The following is a 22,086-nucleotide window of genomic DNA, read 5'->3' as shown; positions in this document are numbered from 1 at the left end:
AAGGCCTAAGGCCTAGAGCAGGGGACAACATTAGGAACCTCGTTATTGGGTAGTTCACATTGTTCACTGCAGTACAGTAACAAAGTTAATTATATTTCTATATGTCTAATTTCTTGCTTGGTCTAGAGCTTAGATGGGAGAGAGCCTTGTGGTTAATTATGATCTTTGAGTTTAGATATTTAAGAATAAAGTCGTTAAATGAGACAGGGTTCAGAGACATATTTAATTGACACAAATAGAGCCATATTATTTTAGAAGTACTTTTTAATTGAAATGTTCTTGGAATCTCTGATGTTTAAAATTTAAGCAATGTGAGTATGAAAACACTACAGAAGCGGGGCCTACAAAGCCACATGACTCAGCCAGTCCACACTAGCTCAAGATCACACATTTCCTCTTCTTTTTATTTTATTGTTTATTGGAGTTTAGTTGCTTTGCCACATTATGTTAGTCTCTGCTGTTTGGCAACACAGCAGAGTGAGTCAGCCATCCGTGTACGTGCGCTCCCTCTCTGCCACCCCAGAGCGTTGAGTAGAGTCCCTGTGTTATGCAGCAGGTTCTTACTAGATATCTGTTTCATCCGTCTTAATGTGCATATGTCAGCTCCAGTCCCCCAGTCCTTCTTATTCGTGACCGGATGAATGCAGGGCTAGAGTAGACCTTTTCCACCAAAAGACAGAAGCATATGCAGCTGCTAAGAGCTCCAGCACCGTGAAGGTAAGCATCACCACCAGGACACCCTGTAAATCAACACAGGAATGGTTGGTGCCCCAACTCTTGTTCAGTAGACAAGACTGCGAGTGAAGACTCTAATAGTGGCGAGAAGAAGAGACAGTGAGGACCATGTCCTCCTCTTTCCTGCTTTTTCTTTCGGATCTCTGAACCAAAGCAGGGAAATGAATAGCAAGGATTTCCACTCAAGATTTCGGTATTCCACATTCAGAGATGAGAGTCATCCTTCATTTACCTGTGTGTGTGTGAAAGTCGCTCAGGTGTGTTCGACTCCTGGCGACCCCATGCAATCCATGGAATTCTCCAGGCCAGAATACTGGAGTGGGGAGCTATTCCCTTCTGCAGGGGATCTTCCCAACCCAGGGATCGAACCCAGGTCTCCCACGTTGCAGCAGATTCTTCACCAGCTGACCACCAGGGAGGTCGCTCATTTACCTATAGTTGCTCCTATTATTTTCTTTTTTTTCTTGGGTGCTTTGATTGCCATGCTGTTTCTGGGTGTGGGCTTGTTTTTATTCATCCTGCAACAATCTCAGTGCAGTCCTTCAGTCTGAAATCTCATATCTTTCTTACATTCTGCAAAATTCTTACTTATTTCTCTTGCATCCTCCCTGTCTACCTCGCTGTCCCACTGGAGCTCATATGAGATGTGTTGAACGTTCTCCCTTCACTGTCTTCCATGTCTTTTAACTTCTTATTGATATTTTCTAAATTTTTATCTTAGTGTATTGTGTTCTATGTGGTTTAATCAGACCTATATGTTGTAGCTCCTATTTAACTGATGCTAAGTTATTAATTTCAAATATTGTAATTTTCATTTCTAATCATACTATTTGGCTCTTTTTCAAATCCACTTTTTGTTGTTGTTCATTGCCATATTCTTTCATTTTGGTTTTAATTCCTTTTTTAATATCTTTAATCATTTAAAATGTAGTTTCATTATAGCATTTTTTCAAATTATGATGTAATCTCCAACTCTCAGGTAACTAAATTTCATATTTATCCCATTTTCTGCTATCCCTCATTTTTTCCCTTATGTTTTTCAAAATATTTTCATTCTTAGATAACTTCAGTGTGTGGGTGGTGACGGTTGGAGGGTTCTTTGGTATGTGGGAGACTCATAATTTGGACTTCTGGACATCTCTGTTGATGGAGAAGACTCTCGAGAGTCCTCTAGATTGCAAAGAGTCCATCCTAAAGGAAATCAAGCCTGAACATTCATTGGAAGGACTGTTGTTGAAGCTAAAGCTCCAATAGTTTGGCTACCTGATGCAAAGAACGGACTCGCTGGAAAAGACCCTGCTGCTGGGAAAGATTGACAGCACAAGGAGAAGGGGGCAGAGCGTGAGGCGGTTAGATGGCATCACTGACCCCAGGAGAGCGTGGAGAACAGAGGAGCCTGGCGTGCTGCAGTCCACGAGCCTGCAAAGAGCTGGACATGCGTCAGCGACTGAACAGCAGTAACTCTTGATGGGAGTTGGGTTTGATTCTGATAGTACCTTAGGAGTTTCACAGATCCAGGGACAATTTTAAGCTAGTCATTTTATTCAAGGTTCCTCTATTTTATATGTAATTTTGGACTTGGGTACCCTACCTGCTCAAGGCTTGGTGAGATGATTTCATCCTATAAACCTTTATGGAGGAGTTTCTGGAAGCTCCTTGAAATGCAGGACAGAGTTTTGTTCCTTATCTTATTTCTTAAATAGGCTAAATATTTAGTCTCAGCTCCTAACATTTTGCGGGGCACTCAGTGTGAGCTTCCTGCATCCAGTGTGCCTAAAGAACCTCAAACCCTATCATGGGAATTAAAATTCCATGAGCCCAGCCTCCAACACCTATGTTCCTGTCCTGGCCACCGTGGTCTTCTGATTTCTGCTCCGGCTTTAATCTCCTTCTTAGTGTCTAGGATGTAAGATGACCTTTCTGCCACCCTCCCTTCTTTCCTTGTTCCATCTCTCAACATGTATTTTTAACTTTAAATTTGTTACTTTCCCCAGGTAATCTTTACGTTAATAAAGAAAGAGTGGACCTTTGAAGTCTGCCCAGTCTGCCGAGTTGCAGCTTCTCTGATGTTGCAGGAAGTTCTCTTTGGCTCTAGTTACCTGAGAGTGGGAGGCAGTTTGAGCTGAGTTTTCGCTGAATTAAGCTCTGATTTCCGGAGGCGGGAAGAACACTTCTCCCATTCTCCATGCTTTGCCTGACCTCTCCCCTGCACCAGGGTGGTACTATCTGCTGGACTTCCTCAAGCTGACTTCCAACCAGATGAGTCTCCGTGCCCTTCCACTTCCTAAAGCTCCTGGATCAAAGCAGATGCTTTTGGCAACCTCTGGGTCCCACAGGCAACCTCACAGAAGGCTGTGAGTTCAGAAGTGCGCACACATTCTCTGCGGTTCAAGAGACAGATCGAAGGGAATGAGAGAGGTTGCCCTTGTTTCCTCAGCTCAGACAAGGAGGCGTCACAAAGGGAGGGATCTTTCTCCTTAAAGGGCCAGAGTTTATGCTTTCCAAACTCTGAGCCTGCATGTAGAGAACTGACTAAGCCAAGACGGTCATAACCAACAGGTGGTGACCATCAAGTTTGGGGGGAAAGTGGCAAAAAGATGGTGCCCAGGGATGCTGGCATTTCTGCTAAGAGTCAAATCCCTGGGTAGACCATCCCTCATTGTCTGCAGCCCTGCTGGGCCAGTCTAGTAATTATGTGCTTGGGCTTAAGGTTCAAGTTCCATACCAACTTACCATATGATGCATTAATCCCAAATCAAATCAAGTTCAAATCAAAAGGAAATGTTTCTGTCCATGCTGGGGGTGGTGGGAATGCCTGTTCAACAAAGGGGGCACTTTGAGGGCTAGAGCTATTGAGAATAGGGTATTTATTAATAAAGAAGGATGACCTAATGGATCACCACACACAGCGCTTCTCGATTCCCTGTTTTGACCTGGCACAGGGCTTCACCTGTATTTTGCAGCCTGCTGACCAACCTCTTTCAACCACAGTCTTTTGTCTTTCCTGTAGTTGCTTCCAGACATTCAAACCAACCAGGCTGGAGGCTGCTGAAAAGTCAGAAATGTATGCAAAGCAGGGACACTGAGATTTCACATGACAGGAAGTGCAGTCCGAAACTACTTACTGTTAGACCGACACTGGTCAGGAGGCAGTCCTTGACTTCGTAAATCGAATAATAGTACCTCGAATAAGGCAGTGAGGCTAGGTAATCCCTTCCGGAGTCACACTGCCGAGAGGCCGTCCTCAGAGCTACCAGGCTGTTGGCAAGCAGGACGAGGCCCACTCCAGCGGCCACAGAGCTCACTGCACTGGAGAGGAGGCTGCTCGTGGCCTGGAAGAGAAACTCTGCATTGGGACCTCATCTCGGACGCCGCACGTGGCGCCGTTCACCCCCCTCCACGGCGCTGCAGTGGGACTTCCCTGCGTCTGTTTTCCTCCGACCTGTGTGCTCCCTGGGGACCCAGACTGTGTTTTGTTTTCCCTGTAGGCCCTTCTCACTACCTGGCTTGTCACCTGATATAATCAGTTAAAGTTTGTTGAATGAGAAAACGTATGAACAATTCTTTCTTAGAGGAAAAGGTCTGGCTCCTCGACTCTGCAGGGCCACCAAGATGGAGGAGGAGCTACTCAGGCAACTGCCAGGGTCCCCTTGACTTCCTCAGCAGCTTTAGCATCATTCTTTTGCTCTAAGGGCTTCTGGAATATGGCCTTTGGTCCCTCCTGGGAGGCCCAGTCTATCACTCTCTTCCCACCAAGAAGCAGCTTCAGAGAAAAGGCAGAAACCAGCTGGAGAAGAAATACCCATCTGGAGGTGGACCAGACCAATGAGAACCACATCCGTCACACTATCTCCTGGGGCATATTCTACATCTTGGGGAAAAGGGCTTTCACGGGAAATGATTCCTCCACAAAGATGAGCCAGGCTTGGTGTCAGGCTCCCAGCACACGCTCTGTTCTTTTTTAACAGTGGGATATCGGCTGTTGGGGAGCATGGTTGCCCTGTCCTCTTATCTCTTGGCCCCGTAGCTGTAGGGCTTTGTGTGCTGAGTCCCTGAAGGGAGCGCAGGCTGAACGGGCAGAGTCTTTGCCCAGAGTTGCCAAGCGCAGGAGCTGGAGCCTGCATATCGTCTTGGGTCCCACATGTGGAGCCCACAGCATCTTAGGTCATCTCAGCTGTGGTTTGCCTTTTCAGTGAATTCAGGGCACTTGGGAAACCACCTCTGAGAGCCACATGTTTCTCTTCCACATTCTGTAGATGAGAAAACTGGGCTGGAGAAGGAAGGACCTCTTCGAGGCACACGGAAGTGTCAGCGACAGAGCTGGGATGGAAGTAAAGGTCTCCTGACCCCAGTTCCAGAGCTCTGACCCCACCCCATACTGTGGACCCTTTAGCCCATTGGTTCTGGGGTTAAGACGTCCAGCTTCAAGCTTCAGGAGCTTATACCGGCCTCATACACCGTCTGATGTGCCCTCATCCATAGCTGACCAGACTGTGGGTCTTCCTGAGTCAGGACGTGGCTTCGCCCTCGCTCATCTTTGTGGGTGTGTGGCTGTGGGGAGGGGAGCTTGCTATGGCGAGGATCAAAGAGCTCAGCGCCTGCCTCCCCTCGCGCCCTCCTGACCTTGTCAGCAAAGCGGCTGCAGTCTGAGAGCTCTTTCTGAGGGGGTGGAGGAGATGGCCACAGGACCTAAGCCCACACAGCTCTGCCTCTAGAAAAGGATCTCCCTGTCCTAGGAAGGATCTCTAGGCTCTAACAAGACGGCCGTCTGTCCCCTTCAGGGTCAAGATAGCAAGTCGTAAAGAGCCCATGGCATATTCAAGATTTTCTACCATTTAAGCAAATGAGGTCAACCTCCTCCAAGCTTAGAATATGACACATTAGAACTATTTTGTAGGGCAAAGAGCACGCGTCTAGGAGGGAAGAGCCCAAATTCCCTCTGAAGAGTTAACTCCAAAGTTCCTTTTACTCCAGTCAGCTAAGAATCCATGGTTCTCATACTTACAAAAGGCTTACTTGGTTTTTTTCCAGAGATAATTGAGAGGGTTCCAGTAATGGCAAACTGCTCAGAAAAGAGAGAAATGATCAATTCAGTTGACTTAATTACAGAAATGTGACCACCACGTTACTCTCAGTCAATCAATGTGTGTGTGTGTGTGTGTGTGTGTGTGTGCACACATGCTGAGTTACTCAGTCATGTCCAACTCTTTGTGACCCCATGGACTGTAACCTGCCAGGCTCATCTGCCCGTGGAACTTCCCAAGCAAGAATACTGGAGTGAGTTGCCATTTCCTTCTCCGGGGGATCTTCCTGACCAGGAATCAAACTCTCGTCTCTTGTATGTCCTGCACTGGCAGGCAGATTCTTTACCAGTGAGCCACCTGGGAAGCCCCAACTCAATCAACATATAATGTAAATTCACTGGGATCCATATGGAGAGAGATCCCTGATTTTCACCCCCAGGATGCCTCCATTGACTTTGAAGAATAGGCAAATGCACAGAGGAGCTGAATTTATGTTCGTGGAAATCACTGGGAGCTGGGAGGTCTGGGAAGGGGGCACACATGGACGGAGGAGAGTGTTGCTAGATTAGGAGGTAAGAAGAGAGAAGGCTGAGAAAGACCATGACTTGAGGGCTTGGAAGGATAGGAGCAGCCACCCAAAGCACGGAGGAGACAGGCTCTAATGCACAAAGTGCGGAAACACATGGCCGTCAAGCCATTGGTGGCAATAACCTGAATTAGGCTGGGAGTTGAGGAAAATGGAAAGGGTCAGATGTGAAGAGTCTTTTATGTGAAGAGTATTTTAAAGCCCCGTAAGTCCACATTTGATCCCAGTGGTATTAAGGGTTCAGTTGGTGGAGGGATAATGTTTTGAGAAGCTGAAACATGGGTTAAGCTGTGGTTTAAAGTTGGGATCGGGTGGTCACAGACAAAGACAGTCAAGCATGAGTTAATTCTAGCTTTCATTAGAGAATGCAGGAGCCCAGACTGTGAGTTAGATAGCGGAGTCAAGGACAAACAGTGCTCTGGGGGCAGAAGCAGGGCTCCCCCGGCCTCAATGCACGGTTTGTCCACATGAGGACTGTATCCATACAGAGGAGGCGCCGTGGTAAAAGTCTGTCTGCCCAGAACATGCCTTTTTCTCCTCTGTCAGGATGCCGCATGGAGAAGAAGTGGCCTTTTCTGGGAGATGTGGGGAGATCCTGGACAATCTCTAAGGAAAAGGATCTGCTGGGCCCTTTTCCATGAGCCACTACATGGAAGGCCTCAAAGAACTTTCTACCAGATGCTCAGGATTGCCTCTGACAATGTAGCAAGAGTGTCCCTGGTTCCCGTGAATCTCACCATTGTTAGTTTAATCCTCTGCAGATCTGTGGCATCTACCAGCAGTGCTCATTTTATTTAAGAAAAAATGAGCTTTTCACTTTCTGCTGACAGGTGGATTACTCTTAAATAAACTGGAGGGATTCCAATGGCCTCACCAAAGGGCCACAGAAGGATATGAAAGACCTTTCACTTTCTGGAAGTATGTCACGAAGCCAGGTAAGAAATGCTGTACCGGCATGCCCACTGTGTTACCATGTTGCCTCCTGTCCCAACCAGTCACTCCATGGGAGGCTGACACAGGATGGACTAAGTCCCTCTGCTGCTTTTCCTAAACTAGAGACACACGATGACGATGTGCAATAGTGACAGAGGGAAGGTGGGGGAACTCGGCCTTCTCCTGCTTCTTGGGGCTGAGTCATTCCATGACTTAGCACCCAGTTGGCGTTTATAAAGCATATCCCCTCTTGGAGACGGCAGTCTACTCACACACAGAGCTCCTAAAAATGGGAACCCAGATGTCAGAATGGTGGAAATCGCTGGGCTGAGCTGGGAAGAATTGGGAGCAGAAACCAAAATGACCCCCAAACTTGAAATCACCAGGAAACACAGGATCTGGATGGTCTGAAAGAAATAAGAGGGAAAACTGTAAAAACTTCCAGAGGACACTGTAAACAGATGAGAGCTATCACTGCATGCACATTGTGAATTCTAAAGAGTGCAGAATATACGTCATCATCTGTAATTAGAAAGGAGCGGGGGAGTGTTACAAGGTGCCAATAGGCATTCTATTAGAGAAAGTCATATGTAACTAACCTCTTTTACTTTTGATAGAATTATGAACCTAGCAGATCAGGGAGTGATATATGTATTTTTAACTTTCTTTTGCAAAAGGCAGTTCACAGGTTTCTGTTTGGTTTGGTTTGGTCTAGGGCAAATAGATAGGGAAAACTTTTCTAGACAATACTCCAGTTAGATGGCTATAGAAAGCAAATTTATTATGGGAATGTTAGTAAAGGGCTCAATTTCAATTGAAGTAAAGTAGAGCAGAAAGTCTTTAGTGCCATAATTAATCTTAGTCATCACTGGATTTTAATAATTATTAATACTTTTTAATGACACCAGTGGTGGTGATAATAGTCTGTATTTATTGAACACTTTCTACATTTTAGCTATTAATCTTGTCTCACTTATAGATAAGAAAAATAAGGCACCAGAATTAAAGTAACTTGTAAAAACCCATGCCAATGGCCAAATGGAAGAACTAGGTTTTTAGCCCTATTCATCTGATATTCAGCTTTACTCACTTTACTCACTGTTTAATATTTATTAAACACTGTTTTAAAACTCACTGTTTTCATATTTATTGACTATCCCAGACATCAGGGGAATAAAGCAAGTGAAAATCACTGTCACCAGATGTGTATTATGTCCTTTACTGATGAATTCCTTGGGGAGCAAAATGAGTTGAGAGCAAAGTATTAGGAAATGAGCCCTCAGAAGGACTGAGGGTGTGATGCAAGCTGTGCATGGCCTTGTAGGCTCTTTACCAACTTAGCCGTCATTCTTAGTAAAAAGGCAAGCCCACTGGACAATTTTGAGCAAGGATAGTGCATGATCCAATTCACATTTTTAAAAGATCATTCTGTCTGCTGAGTTGAGAGTAGATCGTAAGGGAACAGAGCAGGGGCATCTATAAAGAGGGTATTTCCATAATTCACATGTGAGATGATGCCAGCCTGGAGGAAGATGTGGATAACAAAGGTGGCGAGAAGTTCTGTCATTTGGTTCTAGATGTGCTGTGGAGATTAAACCTATGGGACTTGCCAACAGTGTGAATGTGGATTATGAAAGAGGGATGAAGGGTGCCTCCAAGGGTCTTGACTTGAGTATATGAAGTGATGGAGTCAAAACTGATTTAAAATTGGCAATACTGTATGAGGAGTGGGCTTGGGGCTGGAAGATCAGGATTTCAGCCTGGGGCAGACTAGGGAGAGGTGTTGAGTAGATATCCAAGTGGAGATGTACATAGGCTTTTGGATATGTGAGTCTTAAGTTGGGAGAAGAGATCCTGGCAACAGATATAGCCTTTTTGTTCCAAGTCGCAAGTGAAGATAATATTTAAATCCCTATTACCAGGTGAGTTCCCCATTGTAACAGATATGGAAAGAGTGGAGTCAAGGACTGAGCAGTGGAGAACCCCAAATTTAGGATCAGCAAAATAGAAACATAAAAGGCACAACCCAGGAGAAAGGAGGAAAACCGGAAGAATTGATGTCCAAGAATAGAAGGAAAATGAAAGTCGCTCAGTTGTGTCTGACTCTTGGTGACCCCATGGACTATATAGTCCACAGAATTCTCCAGGCCAGAATACTGGAGCAGGTAGCCTTTCCCTCCTCCGAGGGATCTTCCTGACCCAGGGATCAAACCCAGTTCTCCCACATTGCAGGCGGATTCTTTACCAGCTGAGCCACAGAGAAACCCAACAAGACTGGAGTGGGTAGCCTATCCCTTCTCCAGCTGATATTCCTGACCCAGGAGCCAAACTGGGGTCTCCTACATTGCTGGCAGATTCTTTACCAACTGAGCTATCAGGGAAGCGCATCCAAGAATAAATACAGTATTTCAAGTAGAAGAGAGTGATCAGCTACACCAAAGCTTTCTATTAGTTTGAGAAAATCAACACCAAAGACCTGGAAATTGGGTTAGCAGCGTGGAGCAAAGGGGACAGATACCACCAGATACGGCTCAAGAGAGAATATCATCCAAGAGTAATTAGAGACACTGACTTCCTACCATTAGGAAGTGCTCCTGGGAAGGCAAGGGGAGAAGGGGGCATTAGCTTGAGGGTGTGTGAAGTTAAAAGTATTTGTTTTTGCTTTTTGTTTGTTTGTTTTCAAGATGGGGAGAAATTGCAGTAAGATTCTTCCCTCATGGAAATGATTAAGAAAATCTTCAGAAAATTACTGGACAAGTGATAAGGGTTGGAGTCTACCGCACCCAGGGAAGAATATCTTAATTAGAAGATGGGCATTTATTTTATTTTTAGCAATGGGAAGGAGATAATGTGTGGGCACAGATGTGGGTAATTACAGACGTGTAGCAGCTCGCAGACGTCCTCACCGGATGGGCTCAATTTTCTCAGCATTTTAGGAAGCAAGGTGATCAATGGAAAAGGAAGACTCTAGAGGTTTTGGGGGCGGGAGAGGGAAAGAATGTATGAAGTGGTTTTCTGGGGTCAGAGGAAAGTGAACGGATGAAAGAAACACCATGCATATTTTAGGCAGCTTTGACAGTCCATTTGGGCTTATGGTCATAAGCAAGAAGTGATGTGTACGTGTGCATGTGAGTGTGTGTATGTTTTCAGGCATGGTTAGTCACATGAATTCAAGTACAGATTAGGCAAATGGGCAGCATTAGAGTTAAATCAATGTCATAGATTTTTTTCTGGAGAGTGTGCTATAAGGATATGAGGATGAGGTTGTTGAGGGCATCACAAGAGAGTGGACTATGGGGGTCATGGCTGGGAGAGGAAGGCTCTGTGAAGAAGGGTTATTATCAATAAGTTTCAGCAAGGTTAAACAAAGAGTCAATGGAAGTCGGAGGGAACGACCTTGAGAGATTAGAATTTGTAGCTGGAGTATGAGATTCTTGAAAAATAGATAATGATTGCGAAAGGTTGTTGCTGAGCCATGAAAGACGCTGGGATTCTTGGCCTCCAAAGGCGAGGAATTCGATCCAGGCCCAGAGATGAGGCTTGATTGCTCAGAGCTTTTGTGTGATAAAGATTCATTAAAGTATAAAAGTGATAGAGAAAGCTTCTGTCATAGACATCAGAAGGGGACAGAAAGAGTGCCCCCTGCTAGTTTTTAGCAAGAAGTTATATACCTATTAGCAGGTTGATAATTAGAGAAAGGAAATGTCTCAAAACTCAGAGAGTGGCACCAGGCCGCTCACCCACAACATGCATTCTGAGATAACATTGGCACCAGGAGGGTCATCCCAGGCCATAAGATAATTGACATGAATCTTGAAGAAAGGCAGGTTTCCAGGAAAACACACAGTCTCATTAACATAGCTTAAGAGAACATTTCCATGAGTAAAACATACTGGTTTTTTGAGCCCTAATCCGTTCTGAGTCTTAGGAAGAATCAACTTGAAGAAAGGCAGAGTCTAAGGTAAACACATAGTTCATTAACATAGCTTAAGAAAAACATTTCCATGAGAAAAACCGCATTGGCTAGCTCAAGGTTCAAGAAAACTGAAGTTCCGGTGGAACCAGGTGTCATCATGGCAACACAGAATTTTAAAAGAAACCTCCTTTTAAATTTGTATAGAGAAGGGAAAAAAATCTTACATTTGTAATTTGTTTCCTCCTGCTGCTTAAGAGAGATAAAAAAATCGTCTGATACTTGCAGCCTATTTCCTCCGTTTGGGGGCCGTAGCTTTCCTGCCTGTTACCTTCTCAGTTGGTTTCCTGCTGTTAGTATTGATAAGGTACAGGATAGGACTCGGGGAATGTTTGTCTAAGGAAGGTTGGACACGATCCTGGGGAGAAGAGGTCAAGGAACCAAGAAGGATCACAAACACAAATATTGAAATAGCAGTGGCTTATGATAGAAACTCTACTGTATGGAGTGATAGTGACTGAACAGTCAAAATCTTAAAGGGAAAGAGTGAATTACCTGGGAGAGTGAAAGAAGTGGGAAATCACTGAAATTTGTCTTTGTCTCTCCAATTCCTTCAAGGAATACGGGAATGGGGCTTAAAAAAAAAACCAAAAAACAAAAAACCAAAACTCTTAAGTGTATAGTTCACTGATTAACTCAAGTGTGTAAAATAGTAGCTGGCACATTGAAGGTGCTCAATCAATGATAGGTGAATGTATCAATGGAAAACATATCTCTTATTGATATAGTATCTCTACTCTTATTGATTGCTGGAGCAAATGGCAAAGTGTGTTTGTGATTCTAGGCTACCTGTAGGCTAGATTACAGGCTGCATGGGCAAAACAAGAAGGAGAAAGGCAAGTCAGCTCGGAACCAGCTATTTGAAAGAAGTAAATTAAGAGAGTGAATATTGGTAAATGATAGTAGAATAATAAACATTAATTGGTTTTATTTTCAAGCAACATATTCATCAGACAGTAATCCTAAAGATGATCATGTTTCAAACTTTTCAGTATATCATTTACTGTTATTTTCTAAAACACTGATTATTCTTAGGTTTTTTAAACTAAACTCAATCTTCTTAAAATTTTATTCTATCAATTCTTAATTATTCCTAAGATTAGAATTACCTTTAACAAAAACCTTTTGAAGTTCATGACTGTCTACAATTGCTTGAAATAATTGTTCTCCTCCAGTGTTCAAAACACAAATAACATTTCAAAAATATCTTTTTCAGGTAAGAGACTGAAATTAGGATTTTTCAATTAATAAATGAAAAGGACAATTGCATTGTCTTTTGTTAAAAGTTAGAGTGAATAACCTACCAGGATGACATGCGATTCTGAAACTTTCTAGTCAAGATTACTGGAGTGGGTTGCCATTTCCTTCTCCAGAGGATCTTCCCAACCCAGGGATGGAACCTGCGTGTCTGGTATCTCCTGCACTGGCAGGCGTATCCTTTACCACTAGCGCCGCCTGGGAGCACCATAATGCTGTTAACTAACCCCGAATTCCGATTTTTGGCAGAGTTCCAAATCTGGGGATGAGTGGGAGTTAGGTCTCTAAAGGAATATTACGGAGCATGTGGAAATTAAGTCCTGAATATGAAGGATGGTGACCTAGGACACCTGGGTGTCTCGTAGTTACTCCAGTAAACAGGGAGAAAACGAACAGTGAGATTACTCCAGATTCTCTCATTTCAAAATGTTTAATAAATATGCTCAAAATAAAATCAAGTTCAATCATACTGAGTAAAATCAAATGGTTAAATCCTAAGTCTCTACTAAAAAATGGGCCAAAGAACTCAACAGACATTTCTCCAAGGAAGACATACAGATGGCTAACAAACACATGAAAAGATGCTCAACATCACTCATTATCAGAGAAATGCAAATCAAAACCACAATGAGGTACCATTACACGCCAGTCAGGATGGCTGCTATCCAAAAGTCTACAAGCAATAAATGCTGGAGAGGGTGTGGAGAAAAGGGAACCCTCTTACACTGTTGGTGGGAATGCAAGTTAGTACAGCCACTATGGAAAACAGTGTGGAGATTTCTTAAAAAACTGGAAATAGAACTGCCATATGACCCAGCAATCCCACTTCTGGGCATACACACCAAGGAAACCAGATCTGAAAGAGCCACATGCACCCCAATGTTCATCGCAGCACTGTTTATAATAGCCAGGTCATGGAAGCAACCCAGATGCCCATCAGCAGACGAATGGATGAGGAAGCTGTGGTACATATACACCATGGAATATTACTCAGCCATTAAAAAGAATTCATTTGAATCAGTTCTAATGAGATGGATGAAACTGGAGCCCATTATACAGAGCGAAGTAAGCCAGAAAGATAAAGACCATTACAGTATACTAACACATATATATGGACTTTAGTAAGATGGTAACGATAACCCTATATGCAAAACAGAAAAAGAGACTCAGATGTATGGAACAGACTTGTGGACTCTGGGAGAAGGCGAGGGTGGGATGATTCAGGAGAACAGCATTAAAACATGTATATTATCTAGGGTGAAACAGATCACCAGCTCAGGTTGGGTTCATGAGACAAGTGCTCGGGCTTGGTGCACTGGGAAGACCCAGAGGGATCGGGTAGAGAGGGAGGTGGGAGGGGGGACTGGGATGGGGAATACATGTAAATCCATGGCTAATTCATATCAATGTATAACAAAAGCTACTGTAATGATGTAAAGTAATTAGCCTCCAACTAATAAAAATTAAAAAAAAAAAAAAAAAAAGAATAAAAAAAAAAAATAAAGATAAATTACAAGAGGCTTTATTGTGTAGATTTCTGGTGGAAAAGATCTAATTGTTTCAGTTAGTCTACAGAAGGGCCTGAGGAAGATGCAGCTCCATTTCATGTCCCAATAAGCCTGGAGTCAGGGGAAAAAAGAAAGATTCTCCCAGGTCCATTGTAGACTGTGGTCTGGATTCATTCATAATATTTTCCCCAGGGTTCCCCTTGTAAGGAGATGGACTTACTCCAAGAACTGTGGCTTCTTTTGGCAGACCTTTTGGCAGGTTATCTTCTTTCTGGTAGACCTGTCCAGGCTTCTCTCTTTCAGAAATAACGACGCCTTTCAGAGTGAAGGTGTTAAAGGCTCGGGTGGTCATGAGCTTGAGCGGCGATGGCATGGTGCTGGTGATGCTGGAAAAGAAGTGAACCCAGTTGGGACCCAAGGTTTGACTTAAAGATAGGAGACCAGACTTTCCGGGAGCTTAAGATTTTTCCCAGTTGTCCAAGAGGTGACCTGTCCTTTAGGAGCAAAACTGAGGATGGGGAGCAGCTGCAAGCCTGCTGCAGTGCTTTCACTGTGGCCAGGAAGCGTGTCGCCAGGAGAAAGCGGGAAACATTTTGAAGAGTCGAAACGGCTCACAAGGAGCTTGCTTCGTACCACTCCACTCTCCTTCCAGCCACCCCTACTCTCGCCCCTCTTCCTTACCCCTCTGCACCTCGGCTTCACCGTGGAACGTTCCCAACCACATCGCCCGGTGTGGTGTGGCCAGACCTCGCAGCAGCCGGGGTCGGATCCGGGCCCTCTGCCGTGGAAGCTCAGTCCTAACCACCAGGGCAGTCCCCCCGGATTGTAATTTTATGCTACATCTATTCCTCCCAGTCTTCCGCCAAAGTCTTATTTTCTTTCCTTTAAGATGTTGATCAATCCTATTCCACATCCCTTTCAGCAGATGACTTATCTCACCTAGAATGGGGGCTTCCCCGGTGGTGCTGGTGGTAGGAAATCTGCCTATTCAATCACTGGGTGGGGATGATCCCCTGGAGGGGAAAGTGGCACCCAGTCCAGCTGTTCTTGCCAGAAGGAAATCCCGCGAACAGAGGAGCCTGGTGTACACAGTCCATGGGGTCGAAAAGAGTCAGACTCGACTGGGCAGCAGCACCTGGAGCAAGCCCCTTGTCTTTGTTAGCTTAGTAATTGTCAGTGTGAGCGCTTCTTTAACTCCTGCTGAATCTAGGCACTGGGCCGCAGTAGTTGTAATCCTTATAACAACTTAGGTGTTATTAAATCCACTTTACACATTTAGAGACAGGGATAATAAGTTCAAGTGGTTTTCATTAAATGAAATTGTCATGCAAAGTACCTAGCCTGCCATCATATAGCCAACATAATTAGTACCAGCTTGTGTTCGCATAACTGGAAAGTGCACCAAGGCCATCTGACCTGTGATTTTTCTCTCAGTACCGCACTCATCCTTGTCATTCGCTTTCTTGCATCCTAACTGGCAGCTCCAGTGTGGACTCGAGGAGAGAGCCGCTGCTGTCCCCCGGCTCGGCAGCACGGCTGGCCCCTGGGCGCTCCCAGATCTGCTCTCAGAACAACATTCTCTTCCTTTCAGGTCATACTTTGAATCAAGCCCCATGATTATCTGCTGGGGCCACTCTTAGGAACCAGTCTCTCAAGCTTCATTCATATTGTCACACAGTGCAGAATTTCCTTTTTTTTAAGACTGTTCTTGGGGAAGGCTAAGTGTAGTAAGCCAGTCACATTGGACAAAAACTGCAGGATTCAACTTATATATGGTATCTAAAATAGTCAGACTCATAAAAGCCAGGACGAGAATGGAATGGTGGGTTCCGGGAAATGAGGAGTTGACATAAAATACGTATAAAGTTTCAGTTATGCAAGCTAAGCTCTGGAGGTCTGTTGTGCAACATCTTGCCTATAGACAGCAATACTGTACATTTAAAATTCTCTTACAAAGAGCTCATGTTCTGTGCTCTTATCACAATAAAATAAATTTAAAAATTAAATTCAAAAGAAATTAAAAAATTTGACCTTCAGCTTAAAGATTTTTTAAAAAGTATTTGTAGTTCTGGATTCCTTCCTATATTCGTCAGTTCTCGTACCCAAGGTCTCTAGCCTGTGCTTGGTTCTAAGCCTGAAACTGGGACTGGAATCCTAGCTGGTACCCTCTACCTCACTGTATTCTCATATACCATGTATGCTTATTCTCTTTTACCACTTAAAATTTTTAATTTTATACAGGTGTTGAGTTGATTTATAATGTTGTGTTAGTTTCAGGTGCAGCTGCTGGAGACTCCTGGATGCTCACGGGCAAGTCTGGGTCAGTCCCATGTGGGATCACTGCTCCTTTCTCCTGGGTCCTGGTGCACATGGTTCTGTCTGTGCCTCCAAGAGTCTGCTTCCGAGTCCTGTCTAAGTTCTGGCACCTCTGTGGTGGGGTTAGTGACGCCTCCTCCAAGAGGGCTTATGCCATACCCAGGTCTGCGGCACCCAGAGCCCCTGCCCCCGTGGCAGGCCACTGCTGACCCACACCTCCACAGGAGACACTCAAACACAGTTCCGGTTCAGTCCCATCACTTCATGGCAAATCGATGGGGAAACAATGAAAACAGTGACAGACTTTATTTTCTTGGGCTCCAAAATCACTGCAGATGGTGACTGCAGCCATGAAATTAAAAGACGCTTACTCCTTGGAAAAAAGGTGATGGCAAACCTAGACAGCATATTAAAAAACAGAGACATTACTTTGCCAACAAACATCCATATAGTCAAAGCTATGGGTTCTCCAGTAGTCATGTACGGATGTGAGAGGTGGGCTATAAAGAAAGCTGAGCACTGAAGAATTGATGCTTTTGAACTGTGGTGTTGGAAGACTCTTGAGGGTCCCTAGGACTTCAAGGAGATCCAACCAGTCCATCCTAAAAGAGCTCAGTCCTGGGTGTTCACTGGAAGGACTGATGCTGAAGCTGAAGCTCCAATACTGTGCTGTGCTTAGTCGTTCAGTGATGTCCGACTCTTTGCGACTCCATGGACAGCAGCCTCCCAGGCTCCTCTGGTCCATGGAATTCTCCAGGCCAGAATACTGGAGTGGGTTGCCATGCCCTTCTCCAGGGGATCTTCCCAACACAGGGATCGAACCCAGGTCTCCTGCATTGCAGGCTGATTCTTTACCAGCTGAACCGCCTGGGAAGCCCATTATGAACAGTTACGATTATGAGCAATGCCACAATGATTATCTTTGCCCCTCTGTGGTGCCACGTCTATTCAATTACCCTCTGAGAGTAACATTTAGAAGTGTTTTTAAGGAGTTTAAGGCTACACTACTTCAATTTTGACATATATAGCTGGTTTTTAGGAAGAATTCTGTATCACCAAGATTCTTTATGACTTTGCAAGAAGGCTCCAGACTGATGCCATCGTCTCCAAGCTCCACTGTCGGAGAGAGCTCCTTTTTCCGTCCACAGTCATCAAGGGGAGATAAAGTTGTGGTAGCTCCCAACTTTGCAAAACACTTCTAAAACCCCAACTTTGAAGACAAGTCACCGCTTGGAGGCCACCTGCGCTGCAAAGAGCAGTTTTCTCTCTTACAGAATTAGAACAAATCGCTGGGGCTCCTTGCTCAGGATTCAATCTAACTGCACAGTGTTTATTGAGACCATGCTCTGTATAAGACTGACACACCAGGAAATGCAGAGAATTATAGAAAACCATCCCTCAACATCTTGAAGGAAACCTAAGGATCATTTCACTCCATCCTCTGATTTGGAAAGTAAATAAACAGAAACCTGGGAAGTCTTAGCAAGCCCAGCAGGGAGTCAGAGACAGAATGAGAATCCTATTCCTGGCTGCCCATTTAAAGGAGGGCCCTGGCCCTGCAAATTCATGATCCAAGTCAAAAGAAAAAGTGAAAATGTTAGTTGCTCAGTTGTGTCTGACTCATTGCGACCCCATGGACTGCAGCCTGCAGCTCATCTGTCCATTGAACTCTCCAGGCAAGAATACTGGAGTGGGTTGCCGTTCCCTTCTCCAGAGGAGCTTCCCTACCAGGAACCCAGGTCTCCTGCATTGCAGGTGGATTCTTTACCATCCAAGCCACCTGGAAAGCCCAAACCAAGGTGCCTACCTGTTCCTGCAGCCCAGGCCTGTGTGCTGCAGCTGGTGGGGCAGCCCTGCTCGGCAGGGCTCAGCCAGAACCTCCCACTGCTGTTCCTGCTGCAGCGACCTTGCTCCTCTGCCCTCCCACTTCTGACCCTTCCCACCCCCTCTTCAGAATAGCAGTACTTCCGATTACACAAGAAACGATTTGCTTTATTTACAGACAATTGATGCGTGAAAAATACTTCTTCCTCTTTCTGAATTTCAAGGTCTGGGAAATAAGACAAAGGAGAAGTAACACATAAGAGAAAGAGCTGGTGAAGATGTGTGAGATGAACAACAGCAGTTAGAATCCATCTCCATTTTCCTTGGGTACATTCAGCTAATTCCTTTTAGCCTGAGTTTTCTTATCTGCTAAACTTTGGCCACCTGCTGTGAAGAGCTGACTCATTTGAAAAGACCCCGATGCTGGGAAAGATTGAAGGTGGGAGGAGAAGGGGGCGACAGAGGATGAGATGGTTGGATGGCATCACCGACTCAATGGACTTGAGTTTGAGTAAAGTGCAGGAGTTGGTGATGGACAGGGAGGCCTGGCATGCTGCAGTCCATGGGGTCGCAAAGAGTCAGACACAACTGAGTGACTGAACTGAACTGAAATGAGGGTTGTTGTTTAGCCATTAAATCATGTCCAACTCTTTTGCATCTCCGTGAACTGTAGCCCACAAAGCTCCTCTGTTCATGGGATTTCCCAGGCAGTAATACTGCAGTGGGTTGCCATTTCTTTCTTCAGGGGATATTCCCAACCCAGGAATTGAACCTGTGTCTCCTGCGTTGCAGGCGGATTCTTTACCACTGAGCCACCTGGGAAGGGGGGTAGACAATATTAACTCCACTCTATGGCTGTTGGGGAAATTAGAGGGAGAGGACAGAAAGAGTTTACAGAATGTAGGCATTCCATAACTTGTGATAATAATGATATTAATTTTGAACTTGGGAGAACTGATATATTTCCCCACTGCCCTGGCTGTTGGCAAAGTGAAAGCAACCTTTGGCATCTCACTGCCCACTTGTTGCTTCCTTTGGATGTCTCTTCATTTCCTGGCTTCATATCTTCCTAAGTTCAGGCTCAGAAAAGCCCAGGCACATCTCAGGAAGGATGTCAGTAGACTGGAGTCAAAGACAAAGCTATCAGGGCCGAAAGCAAGCTCATTTTCCAGGAGGTATGCATTGCCAGGGGCTTCTCTGGTTGCTCAGTCAGTAAAGAATCCACTTGCAATGTGGGAGCCTGGGTTTGATCGCCAGGTTGCGAAGATCCCCTGGAGGAGGGCATGGCAAGCTGCTCCAGTATTCTTGCCTGGAGAATCCCACGGACAGAGGAGCCTGGCGGGCTACAGTCCACGGGGTCGCAGGGTCGGACACGCCTGAGTGGCCGAGCACACGTGCATTGCTGGGACGTTGTTGCCACTTTCACCTCCTTTGAAGGCTGCTTGGAGAACAGGAGGGGAGGGGGTAGGATGACTCTGGGATGTGCAGCCGGTGACAACAGCTGACAGGAGGATGTGCTTCATGTTTCTTAACTTCCCCAGGGCTGACAAGGCTGTCCCCTGAGAGAGGAACAGGTCTCAGCCAGGAGGGTTGTAGGAAACTTGTAAAATGCTTGGGGGAAATTTTAGTCCAATTTTTTAATCACTTTAGTCCATTAAAAAAAAAAAAATCACTTCAAATGAGGCGATACTGCTGAGGGAACTCACCCCAGGTCACGGGTCAAGCCGGTGAAGCAGCAGGACAAGTCTTAGCAGAAGGTCCAGGCCAACACCTTGGCGACAGTCTGCCAGTTTGTCAGCATTGTCTTCATCCGCATGACCAATGTCTCCCTCATCAAAGAAAACCCTCACGGCCCAGGCCTTTCTCCAGGTCTGTGATCTGCTTTGAATGATTTGCCAAAGAAGAATCTCAGTCATCTGGGATACTCTCATCCTCCTTCTGAGTCTAAGTAGGAGTTCATAGGAAGATCAGTTGGTTATCTCGTCAGTTTCCCCATGTGTTAAACGAGATACAACGTCTCCAGAGTTTGTACGATTGTCGTTCATAACGCCGTGTTCATTTGTTTATTTGTTGTCCTTGACCGCGCCGAGTCTCTGCTGTGTGCGCAGGCTGCTGCTGGTGGCAGTGCTGGGGGTTCTCATTGTAGTGGCGTCTCTGGCCGTGGCCCGTGGGCTCAAGAGTAGTCCCTGTGACTCACAGGCTTAGCGGCTCCGTGGCATGTGGGATCTTCCCCAATCGGGAATTGAACCTGGGTTTGCTGCATCGGTAGGTGGACTCCTAAGCTTTGGACTACCAGGGAAGTCCCGCAAAGTCACATATAAAGTGCCCAGCATCGAGTCTGACATAGAGTAACATTGAGAAAAATCTGTATTCCGTGTCCAGTATCTTGTCCCACCTCCTTTATAGAAAAGCGTATTTTATCCCTAGATTGATCTCTGGTCTCCATGGGGAATTTTTCTTTTTTAACATTTACTCTCTGATTCTCTTGTGTGTTGATTTGGACATACTCAGTCCTTTCACCATTTCCTGGTGTTCTGCACTGGCAAGCACCTTCTGCTGTGAAGTTTGCTCTAAAGGTGCAGTCTAGGGTTGGCCACAACTGAGCAACTGAACTGACTGCCTAGGCATTTAACAATTTCCCGCTCATCCCCTCCCTCTAACCGGCAGTGAACCTAGTACAGGTGACATGCATCTCAGATTTCTACTGACCTTGAACAGAGGTGACTGAGATTTTGTTCCTCTCTAGAAATGGGGAATGCAGAGCCTACTGTCCAGGAGTGATTCCCTAGGGCATAGTTCACTGACCTCTTTGGAGTCTGACTTCGGTTACTGTCTCTGGGTGTGTGCTAAGTCATTTCAGTCTTGTCCGACACTCTCCGACCCCATGGACTGTAGCCCAGCAGGTTCCTCTGTCCGTGGGATTCTCCAGGCAACAATACTGGAGTGGGTTGCCGTGACTCATCCAGGGGATCTTCCCCACCCAGGGATTGAACTCGAGTCTCTTACGTCTCCTGCATTGGCAGGCGGGCTCTTTACCAGTCACACCACCTGGGAAGCCCGGATGTGGACTCTATGCATAGGTTTTCTCTGCTACTTCTTAGAATCTCACATCATGACGGCAGAAGGAAAGTTAAAGGATCTTTACCCCACCCTCACATTGGGAGATTTCGTCTCCTGACTGTTAGCCTAAGTTATATCAGATATGTAACTTACTACCAGCTGTGTGGTAGTTTGTGGAGTCTAAATTTGAATTCAGGTAGTCAGGGGTCAGGGGCCAGACTCTAACTAGTCTGCAGGGCTCTCACTGCTGGGAACTTGCTTTCCTGATCCTCTTTTCTTTTTTTTAAATATATATTTTTATTAGGCGCTGTATTTCTTTTTTTAAATTTCTTTATGTTGACATCTAGTTGATTAACAGTGTTGGTTAGTTTCAGGTGTCCAGCAAAGTGATTCAGTCACGCGTGCGCACATGTCTGTTCTTTTCCAGATTCCTTTCTCATTTAGGTTATCATAGAATATTGAGTATAGCTTCCTGTGCTATACAATAGGTCTTTGTTGGTTATCTACAGAATGATCTCTGTTCATTTCAAAGGCAAACCATTCAATATCACGGTAATCCAAGCCTCTGCCCCAACCAGTAACGCTGAAGAAGCTCAAGTTGAACGGTTCTATGAAGACCTACAGGGCCTTTTAGAACTAGCACCCCCCCAAAAAAATGTCCTTTTCATTATAGGGGACTGTAATGCAAAAGTAGGAAGTCAAGAAACACTCCAGGCAAATTTGGCCTTGGAGTACGAAATGAAGCAGGGCAAAGGTTAATAGACTTTTGCCAAGAGAATGCACTGGTCATAGCAAACACCCTCTTCCAACAACACAAGAGAAGACTCTACACATGGACATCACCAGATGGTCAACACCGAAATCAGATTG

The 22,086-nt window shown here is 45.2% G+C and overlaps 1 protein-coding gene across 1 annotated transcript; it reads right to left on the bottom strand.

Annotated features, from left to right (window-relative positions):
* Positions 1-246: 246 nt before the first annotated feature.
* On the bottom strand, positions 247-18,267 carry LOC110134390 (membrane-spanning 4-domains subfamily A member 7). The gene is made up of 6 exons (XM_020888885.2): positions 18,140-18,267; positions 14,237-14,402; positions 7,551-7,685; positions 5,741-5,797; positions 3,861-4,067; positions 247-740 (listed from the first exon to the last, which is right to left on the bottom strand). The coding sequence occupies exons 2-6, from the start codon at positions 14,387-14,389 to the stop codon at positions 624-626; spliced, it is 669 nt and encodes a 222-aa protein (XP_020744544.2). The 5' UTR covers positions 14,390-14,402; positions 18,140-18,267; the 3' UTR covers positions 247-623.
* Between the last annotated feature and the right edge of the window lie 3,819 nt (positions 18,268-22,086).

This window comes from Odocoileus virginianus, chromosome 10, assembly GCF_023699985.2.
Source record: "Odocoileus virginianus isolate 20LAN1187 ecotype Illinois chromosome 10, Ovbor_1.2, whole genome shotgun sequence".
In the NCBI taxonomy this organism is placed as follows: domain Eukaryota; kingdom Metazoa; phylum Chordata; class Mammalia; order Artiodactyla; family Cervidae; genus Odocoileus; species Odocoileus virginianus.
This window is presented reverse-complemented; position numbering and strand designations above follow the sequence as displayed.

Coding starts and splice junctions, on each gene's coding strand:
- LOC110134390 (XM_020888885.2), bottom strand. CDS start 14,389: ATGCCATCGCCGCTCAAGCTCATGACCACCCGAGCCTTTAACACCTTC. Junction 5,798..7,550: donor CATTTTTAGGAGCTCTGTGT/GTGAGTAGACTG, acceptor TTTTCTGAGCAG/TTTGCCATTACTGGAACCCT. Junction 741..3,860: donor TGACCAGTGTCGGTCTAACA/GTAAGTAGTTTC, acceptor GTTGATTTACAG/GGTGTCCTGGTGGTGATGCT.